Source organism: Physella acuta, unplaced genomic scaffold (assembly GCF_028476545.2).
Source record: "Physella acuta isolate Inbredline_101_S28 unplaced genomic scaffold, ASM2847654v3 ptg000236l, whole genome shotgun sequence".
Lineage (NCBI taxonomy): Eukaryota > Metazoa > Mollusca > Gastropoda > Physidae > Physella > Physella acuta.
The window spans coordinates 17,449-28,118 of NW_026731755.1; the positions used below are offsets into that span (position 1 = coordinate 17,449).

The window sequence follows — 10,670 nt, forward strand, 5'->3', positions numbered from 1 at the left end:
ATCATAAACGCATTCCCATTCTATGATTTAACTCCGCTGAAAACTGAACGACCTTACAAATAATTCTTGTAATTTTTGGGATGCGATTTAAACAATGCATCAAATCCATTCATGTATGTTTTATCTTAACTTGCACCTATTATAATTAGTAGCTCCAAAATTTTATAATAGCTTTTTAGATCTAGAATGATTAACGTTCCATGCTAAAAAAGATACAAGTTTATAACTAGCTCCTTATTTACTAAGTTATTCAAATTCACACGGTATCTATTTTGAGATGCAATCATAATGACATAAAACTAATATTTATTGAAAAGATTAAAATTATCACGTTCAGTAATTAACAGCTAGACAGTCTCGAAATAACCATTATGAATTGCAAACAATAGGGAATCCTATCATACTTCAAGCAGTTTGTTTATATCATTTCTATTAGTAACGTCTAGATCATGAGACAATTTATTATAACCACTTTTAAATACAAAATACAAATTTTAAACAAACTTTGAGGGTTGTAATTTGCCTGATTAATTTATATTTTAAATATTCTACATGGTAAACTAATTAGGCCTATCTAAATGCAAATATTTGTCATGTTTTGTAGGTGTCTATATTGAGGATGAGGCTGCTTAATTTCTATATTTAAAAAATAGCCTTCCATAGTTGGAGATAATCATGTCGTTCCTACATCCGACATTGTAATATATACATCTAATCCAGCGCATTTATATTTACAAACGGATGCGAGATGTATTTGTTATGTTTTATTATTTTTTAAATAAAATAAAAAGTTTAATAAAAAAAAAGTTTTCAAAAAATCATTCACTAAACAATCAATGATTATCTAAAATTGTATAATAATGCACTATTATTTAGTGTACTAAGAAAGAAAAGCGTGGGTCGTTTATTTTATATTAGTAGGTGTATTCAATACAAAATATGGTGACCCAAGCTTTTCGTTTTTTATATATATTAGAGCTGACCCGCGGGGTATCATACGCAGCAATTTAGTTGTTTTATTTTCTACTTTCAGTACTTCATAGTTAGTTAATTCGACATTTCTCCTTCACCCCCCCCCCCCCTCATTACACCCCCCTCCCTCTCCCCGCGCCACCGTGAAAGCAGCAGTCGTGACGAAAGTTTACGGACGACAATGAAAAGATCAGGCAGAACTTCTTATCTCTCTTTAGTTTCAAATAGTTTAAAAGCTAAATTATCTGCCCCTAATAGCCGTTACTTATTCGATCTAGCTCTACGATTGTAAACATTCGGGTCGAACCTTAGCTCACCAGAATGGTGGGGGTGGGGATGGTAGCTATTTGCCTAGACAGCGGGTGAATAACGGCGTGCGTTTAATTGGTGGCTTCTCGCATGGTCCCCAAGAAAATAATTATGTATATAGACTAGCTGCATACCCGTACCCCGCCACGGTAAACCTTTTTAAAAATATACCAACTTGGGAACAGAGATTTAATGATTTGTTATACTATAGTGCTGCACTTGCATATCCCCTTAAAGCAAATAAAGCAAAATGAATAAGCAGCTGAATGCATCATTATCTTTCTATAATAAGTATGTAAAAAATTGGTGCAATTGTAATCTTTATGTTTTTTTGGAAGGGTTCTTAGAGAGACATAGTTTAATTAATAATAATTCAATACATTAAAATAACAGCGCCGAATACCATAAAATAGACCTTTTGACACATGAACAGCAATCTGCAAAAAAAGTCAACACTGTACCGACTCACACCTAACTAAAACCCCGAGCTACCCTACATTTCATTCTCCTAGCCCAGGGGTCGGCAACCTTTTGCTACGCACGAGCCAAAAGATACAATATACAAAATTTCCCAGTTTTTGAAGAGCCACAATGTTTAGTTCAATATTTTGCTATTTGATTAGGATTAGGTAAATACATTTGATTTGTTATTTAAAATAAATAGCTTTAAATATGAAATAATATTTATTCATATAAAAACATAAACATGTTTTAGCAGAATAGTACAATTAGTAATCAAATAATATTATTCTAGGACTATCTCAATCCACTTTAGAAGCATTTTATTTTTCATTTATTTTTTCTTTAAGGATATCACCGGCTCAGGATGTGTCTCCCATTAGCCAGTCAGGCCTCAACACGGCAAACGCCGACTAACTGGCTTGGATATGGGTTTGAATAACTTATAACTTGCATCATACGCTTCTATCCTTTGGTTCTCACCAGGCTTATCTTCCATCCCACTGAACGCAGGGTAAAGTCGTACCCCACAGTCCAGTAAAAATTGAAATTATATAACTATTAACATTTGTGCAAAGAGCTGGAGAGCAGCATCTGGACGTCAAAAGAGCCGCATGCAGCTCGCGAGCCGCAGGTTGCTGACCCCTGTCCTAGCCACATCAACCCGCAAACACCACTTTTCTACCCTACTGTTATTATGTTAATAAAATGTATCCACTTTTTCTGAGAATCTAAACGAAAATGATATTTGACATTGATCCTTTTAATATGGTTTAGCAATGTGCGTGTATTTAATATTTTCTTTACGTTAGGCATAGAATAAAAACAGTGACAACTATAAAACAACTTTATGTCCATATATAAACAAACCCTACTCTATTATTAATAATAAGACACTGCGATGCACTGAAAAGCACTGCATGGTGCAATGTTTACTTTCATGGTTCCAAAATCTATAGCGATGACGGAAGGACTGACACACTACCAGCCCGCTTATATTATAGACTAGCTGCATCCCGTGCTCCGCCACGTTAAATCCTTTTTAAATGTATCAACTGGGGAACAGAACAAAACTATATTAGTACTATATAAGTACTGAAAAGGCATATTGCTCACAGATAGATTAATATTAGTAAACAGTATAAATAATAGGCAGTATTTAAAATATCCGTGTTTTACCTACCATATATCACTTTATCAATTCACGCATTTTATTTTTCCAGTACTTTAAATTTAAAAAAATTACAATAGCAAAGTGTGAATGCAAATTATGCGTTTGTGAAAGAGGAAATTGTTGTTAGAAAATTATAATTAGCATGGATTGATAAAAGGGCAATCTTTTATTTATTTTATTCACTGAATGTACTGTTTACTACTTATGATTTTTTTTATCAACAATTCCGCACTATTATAGACGCGTCATCACGTTCATTATGTGCGCAATGGTTTTAGTTATGAAAATCTATTGTAAATTTTTAAAATTTAAAGTACTGGAAAAAAAAATGCGTGAATTAATAAAGTGATATTTGGTAGGTAAAACACGGATATTTTAAATACTGCCTATTATTTTTGTATATTATTTATTATTATTCTATCTTTCGGTTTGCGGACAAGCTGGGGGTTTTATAGGAGAGGCGTAGCAAGGTGGAGGGGGGGGGGGGGGGGGGGCATATGTCCCCGGGTGCCGACTTTAAAGAGCGCCAAAGTGGGTTGGAAAAAATTTGCGGGGGGGGGGGGGGTATGGGAATCGAAAGTTTTAGGGCGGGGGGGGGGGGGTGGAAATTGAAATTTTGAGGTGAAGGGGTGCAAATCGTAAGTTTGAGGGGAGGTCAAATTGACATTTTGTCCCCGGGCGCCGGAAAGGGTCGCTACGCCTTTGTTTTATAGTCATTCACTGTGTCAGACGCGTCCGCCGGCGCTCGGAAAGGGCGCGATTTGGCGCTAAGGGCTAGACTGTGAGCAATATGACTTTATGATTTAATTAAATTGTGTTTATGTTATGAGTGTTGTGTTTGTTTTTTCGTTTGTGTTTTTTTTGCATTCGTTTGTGTTGTTTTTAGTTTTGTTCTGTTCCCAAGTTGGTACATTTGAAAAGGATTTACCGTGGCGGAGCACGGGATGCAGCTAGTATATATATATGGCTTGTGGTAGTGTGTCGTTCCGTCATCGCTATTGATTTTGGAATCATATACGTAAACATCACTCTTATTGTAATAGAGTAGGGTTGTTAATATTGTTAACTAGCGTACCCGCCCCTCGCGCGTTGCCGCGGGGATAGAAGAAAGTTTGACAGAGGATTTCACCAACGCGATACCAATCATACTGTTCTTAGAAGCGTGACCGTCTTTTCTAAAAATGAGTTATTTAAATGTAAACAATGCCTGCGCTTGGATCATAAATATCAGGACACGGGTTTACCTATACTACCGCATGAAAACCTTGAGTGTACATTAAACACTCACCGAAATGATGAGGTAGAACACACTTAGGCGCAGGGTACGGCCCCTGGCTCCTTAAAACTAACAGGCGCCATCCTGCTCATAGGATAACCCAGCGTGCCAAATAGCATCCTGTAAACAATGATGCAGATTTCGTCATTCGCTAAATTGACATAAATGAACAGGATTTTTTTTTCTTTAACACGTAAAAAATTACTTGACGTGTTTTAAACATCAGTGTGACTGATGCAATATGCTAGCGTTACTTTCTTTCTTTTCTTTTCTTTCTATACGGAAACCGGCTCAGAAGGTTCACTTCCATTAGCCAGGCAGGCCTCAGTGTGGCAAACCCTACCATATGACCAAGTTTCCCACACATCCGTCGCTACTTCCGTGGGCTCTCACCGGGCTTTCCTTCCCCGCCCACCAGACGCGGGACGTGAGGACGTCGTCCTACCGCCTGGTACCCGGCTTGATCGTGGGGGGGGGGGGGCGTTCGGCCATTCTTTGAACTTAGCACATACAGCAGTTCTACTCTAGCTGCTGTTGGCTACCACTAGCCATTCCGCACCCACTATGGGGGTCATGAGCTTGGTCCGACTAGTGGCACTCTTCCGAAGCCACGTGAAGGCCGCAGCTTAAAGTCAAGGTATCTGGTTAGGGTCGAGACCAAACCCTTCTTGGTTCCCGGCAGTCTTGCACCTCACCTCCCCCACGCTATTATGTAGGGGACTTGGGAGTCCGACGTACCAGGCTCTTCGGAAGCTATCGTTACTAATGGTCTGTTATTAGATACTCGATCTCAATTTCTGACTGGATCGTCTAATAATAGATGCTTATTGCATCATTCGCAAAGTGACGAAACTCTACAGTAGGCTCCTCATATTCAAAAAGTTATTTTTTCATCTTTCGTAAGGTGACGAAACTGTACAGGATTTCCTCGCGTTACAAAGTTATTTTTAGAAGCCTGTTGTAGTTTTACCGCTGAATATAGTAGTACCCCTTACTCGCTATGCAGGACGCTCGATTAACGGATGCTAAGGGCCAACTTAGTCGCTCTAAAACTTTGGGCGCCAAACCGTGTATTGACGAAAATTGTACCCTACATGGCGCCGCCCATAAGAAACTTTAGTTTTCTTTTTCGCAGAAATATTCTCTGGAGTATTCTCATCTACTCCTTAAAGTTTCATGGCACTCGGATGAATCGCATCCGAGTTTTTTTATATACCGTGTATAGAGAAAAAAATCGCTCCCACCGGGGGCGCCGCCCTTGCAATATTAATTTTTTTTCAGAACCTTACCATTGAGTGATCTAATCATCTCCCCAAAGCTTCATGGTACACGGATGAGCGGTGTGAAAATTTTTATATACCGTGTATAGAGAAAAAAATCGCTCCCCTCGGGGCGCCGCCCTTGCAATATTACATTTTTTTATTTTTGCAAAGCCCTACGTTTCATGGTACACGGATGAACGGTGTGAAACCGAAATAGACTTTTGTTTTTATAAACCGTGTATAGAGAAAAAAACAAATCGAGCCCTGCCGGGGCGCCGTCCCTGCGAATTTGAAAATGTTTTTAGCACAGAAACCTCCCCAGGAATATTCTCAACATCTTCCCAAAGTTTCATGGCGGTCATGTGAACGTTGTCACGGCAATTCACTTTTATTATTTTTATTTACAGTATATAGAGAAAAATCACACCCTCCCGTGGAGCCGCCCTTGTGAAATTAAAAATGTTTTATTTACAGAACCCTTCCTAAAGTGTTCTAATGAACTCACCAAAGCTTGATAGCGATCAGATGAATGGTGTCAAACCAAAATCGACTTTTATTTTTATATACCGTATATAGAGAAAAACAAATCGCGCCCTCCCGGGGCGCCACCCCTGCGAATTTGAAAAAAAATTTCCACAGAAACCTCCCCAAGTATATTCTCAACAACTTCCCAAAGTTTTATGGCGATGTGATGAGAGGTGTAGTAATGCAGGCGCGTCAAATTTGGCACGATGACGTTTTGGGGCGATAGAAGACGAGAACCGCTGACGGTTTACCGAAATGTCCGTGGAGAGGGAGTCAAAACTGACCTCGACTGACCGGCGCCTTATATGGGCTATATTACGAAAAAACCTTTTGCCGAACGATCCCCCTTGATATTTTGTGATGTGGTAGGAAATCGCCGAGGGGTGTCAGAAAAAAATCTGGAAATGGGTCAAAACTGACCAGTCGTATATCCCTATATAATCTTTGTATGTTATGGTAAAAACAGAGGGTCATTTCAACGCGGATTTCAGGGTACTTAAACTCAGTATATCTGGCAATTTTTTTGCATGCTCCTAGGTAAATGGCTTGGCCTTTAGGGAAAACTGACTGTTTGACTCAAAGCCCTCGACGAGGGCTAAAAGATGACTGCGAGTAAAAATCTCCATATATGAGGTATATAAGGAAAAAATTTCTTGCCGAAGAACCCCCCCCCCCCCCTAGGGGTGTCACAAAAAACTTGCCATGTCCGGGAAAACTTCGTATAGGGGTCAAAACTGACCAGTTGTATTTCCCTATATAATATTTGTATTTTATGGGAAAAACAGTGTCATTTCAACGCAGACTTTAGGGTACTTAAACTCAGTATATCTGGCTAAATGTTTTTGCACGCTCCTAGGTAAATGACTTGACCTTTCGGGAAAAATGTCGGTTTCACTCAAAGCCCTCGACGAGGGCTAAAAGATGTCAGCGAGTGAAAATCTTCTTATATGAGCTGTATAAGGAAAAAAAATATTTGCCAAACGAACCCCCTTGATATTTTGTGAGGTGGTAGGAGAACACAAAAACTCACCATATCCGGGAAAACTTCGTAAAGGATAATAAAGAAACATTATTCCCGTTGAAAAATCCCATTAGGGTCGTTAGATTTGACCAGATGACGTATTTTCTTATAAACAATTGTTTGTGAAAAAGTAAACAAAGAAAGACGTCATTCGTTCAATTTCAAGGGAGGTAACTTTTTAAAAATAATTATTTTTTAAACAATTGTATACTATTTTAAACATAAAAAGAAAATGACGAAGTATAGCATTTGCTTCAGTAAAAAATTAACTTGTTAATTAAGGAACGTATCCTAATTCAATAAACCCTAATTCAATAAACAAATTAATTTTAAAAGTCAAAGTAATATAAATTATGATATATTCTATTCATGGAACCTCTGTAGTTCTAATTCCATACATTGCGAACTTTCCACTATTTTCTCTGAAAACGGACTTTAAACAACTAACAACAACAACAACATTTTCTCTAAAATAAGCATTACTATTCAAAATTAAGCACTCCACACCTTAGCCATCACTAAATAATTAAGTATTTAAATTCTCGAATGATTTTGAAAACCTATATATATATATATATATATATATATATATATATATATATATATATATATATATATATATATATATATTATATATACATATATACATATATATATATATATATATATGGTGACAGGACAAATGATCTCAGGACAAATGATCTCAGACAAAATATCTCAGACAAAATATCTCACGGACAAATGATCTCAGGACAAATGATCCCAGGACAAATGATCTCACGGACAAATGATCTCACGGACAAAAGATACCAGGACAAAATATACCAGGACAAATGATACCACAGACAATTGATCTCAGACACAATATCTCAGACAAAATATCTCACACCTAAATTTTAATAGTGTAGTTGATGATTTTAGTTGATCTGAATTTTATTTTTATTGATTGTCATATGGTTTTGTTTATTATGTTTTAATATTGTTTATAGGCCTATATAATAATTGTTTGGCGTATAAATTTGTTATTTTGCACTAAACATTTTAAAGTTAGTATTAGTAATATAGTATACGAAGATTAAAGATTTTTTTCGATAGACAGCGTAGGTGAGCTTGCCAAACATGAGACAATTGTACCACGTCAGGTAGACGAAACTAGATCAAAGGGGATGAAATAACAATAAAGACACACCTTCGTATCAAGGTCGCCGCCTGCTTTGATAGCAGAGACATGCCTTAAGGGAAAAACATCCGCCTTCCATGGACAATACAACTAGCATCAACAGTCAATAGTTATGCGTCGGTCACACCTTAGTGATCAGGTGACAAATGCTTATTTAAACAAACAGCGAACATGTCGAGCAAGAGTTCACACAATACATGATCACATAGTATTGGAGAGGTGTGATCATATTGATGTACGTGCCAGCGAAGAAACGTAAACGTTATGTTTGTGCTGATGATGCAATAAAAACAATAGTTTAACGTTACGAACCTGAAGACCCATTCATATTTTTGATAAATATTTCGCGTGTTTTGAACCTTAATGTTGTATAACAACCATTACTTTATTTATCATTTATTATACCTTTCAGTCTAAAGAGTAAGTTTGTTATAATTTTTTTCGAATCAAACGCTATGACAAAGTTTAATAAATCTTTTGATGTCTTATTAGGTTTCACAAATTCAATTTATTTACAATTTTTATGCGTAAAAAAGTAAACAACCGATATTAACTGTTAATTTTTTTAAAAAGTTCAAATCAACTAAAATCATCGTATATACTATTAAAATTTCCCTGTGAGATATTTTGTCTGAGATATTTTGTCTGAGATCATTTGTCCATGACATCATTTGTCCTGATATATTTTGTCCTGGTATCTTTTGTCCGTGAGATCATTTGTCCTTGAGATCATTTGTCCTGAGATCATTTGTCCTGAGATCATTTGTCCGTGAGATATTTTGTCTGAGATATTTTGTCTGAGATCATTTGTCCTGAGATCATTTGTCATGGAACCATATATATATATATATATATATATATATATATATATATATATATATAATAAAGATTAATTAAGTTCAGCTACAAATAATCGATTAAATTTAACAAAAAGTAATATAATTTTCAGAGTTATTGATTGATTTTTGTGCTAAAATACAAAGCAACATACCAGGCAGCAATATTGGACATACGTAAAGAGAAAATCTAAAATATACACATTCGTTTGCTGAAAAAACAAATTGCTTAACGAATATTCAAGAAGCCTGTTAGCTTTGCAATATATAGAATAAAAGCTTACCCTTAGTGGAACAGCGTTTGTTTGCCACTTGAATTAAACGTAGCAGGATTTCCGTTTAAGAATATAAAAAAAAAAACCTGTAGATAAATGAAGTACAAAAAAAAGTTAGACAGAGTAGAGTGGATTGAAGTTAGGGCGGAGTGGGACGGAGTGGAGCGTGGTGGAGTAGAGTAAAGTAGAATAGTGAGAAGCAGAGCAAAGTAGAATAGAATAGAATAGAAAGAATAGAATAGAATAGAATAGAGTAAAGTAGAGTAGAGTAGAGTAGAGTAGAGTAGAGTAGAGTAGAGTAGAGCAGAGCAGAGCAGAGCAGAACAGAGCAGAGCAGAGCAGAGAAGAGCAGAGCAGAGCAGAGCAGAGCAAAGCAAAGCAGGGCAGGGCAGGGTAGGGCAGAGCAGGGCAGAGCAGGGCAGAGCAGGGCAGAGCAGGGCAGAGCAGAGCAGGGCAGAGCAGAGCAGAGCAGGGCAGAGCAGGGCAGAGCAGGGCAGAGCAGAGCAGGGCAGAGCAGAGCAGAGCAGAGCAGAGCAGAGCAGAGCAGAGCAGAGCAGAGTAGAGCAGAGCAGAGCAGAGCAGAGCAGAGCAGAGCAGAGCAGAGCAGAGCAGAGCAGAGCAGAGCAGAGCAGAGCAGAGCAGAGCAGAGCAGAGCAGAGTAGAGCAGAGTAGAGCAGAGCAGAGTAGAGTAGAGTAGAGTAGAGTAGAGTAGAGTAGAGTAGAGTAGAGTAGAGTAGAGTAGAGTAGAGTAGAGTAGAGTAGAGTAGAGTAGAGTAGAGTAGAGTAGAGTAGAGTAGAGTAGAGTAGAGTAGAGTAGAGTAGAGTAGAGTAGAGTAGAGTAGAGTAGAGTAGAGTAGAGTAGAGTAGAGTAGAGTAGAGTAGAGTAGAGTAGAGTAGAGTAGAGTAGAGTAGAGTAGAGTAGAGTAGAGTAGAGTAGAGTAGAGTAGAGTAGAGTAGAGTAGAGTAGAGTAGAGTAGAGTAGAGTAGAGTAGAGTAGAGTAGAGTAGAGTAGAGTAGAGTAGAGTAGAGTAGAGTAGAGTAGAGTAGAGTAGAGTAGAGTAGAGTAGAGTAGAGTAGAGTAGAGTAGAGTAGAGTAGAGTAGAGTAGAGTAGAGTAGAGTAGAGTAGAGTAGAGTAGAGTAGAGTAGAGTAGAGTAGAGTAGAGTAGAGTAGAGTAGAGTAGAGTAGAGTAGAGTAGAGTAGAGTAGAGTAGAGTAGAGTAGAGTAGAGTAGAGTAGAGTAGAGTAGAGTAGAGTAGAGTAGAGTAGAGTAGAGTAGAGTAGAGTAGAGTAGAGTAGAGTAGAGTAGAGTAGAGTAGAGTAGAGTAGAGGAGAGGAGAGGAGAGGAGAGGAGAGGCGAGGAGAGGAGAGGAGAATAGAGGA

General features: G+C 37.7%; 1 protein-coding gene across 1 annotated transcript; it reads left to right on the forward strand.

Annotated features, from left to right (window-relative positions):
• The first annotated feature begins 9,385 nt into the window (after positions 1-9,385).
• On the forward strand, positions 9,386-9,951 carry LOC131938173 (uncharacterized). Its single transcript, XM_059296086.1, has 2 exons — positions 9,386-9,468; positions 9,672-9,951. Exons 1-2 carry the CDS (start codon positions 9,386-9,388, stop codon positions 9,949-9,951), a joined length of 363 nt encoding a protein of 120 aa, XP_059152069.1.
• The last annotated feature ends 719 nt before the right edge of the window (positions 9,952-10,670 follow it).

Coding starts and splice junctions, on each gene's coding strand:
- LOC131938173 (XM_059296086.1), top strand. CDS start 9,386: ATGAAGTACAAAAAAAAGTTAGACAGAGTAGAGTGGATTGAAGTTAGG. Junction 9,469..9,671: donor GTGGAGCGTGGTGGAGTAGA/GTAAAGTAGAAT, acceptor AAAGCAAAGCAG/GGCAGGGCAGGGTAGGGCAG.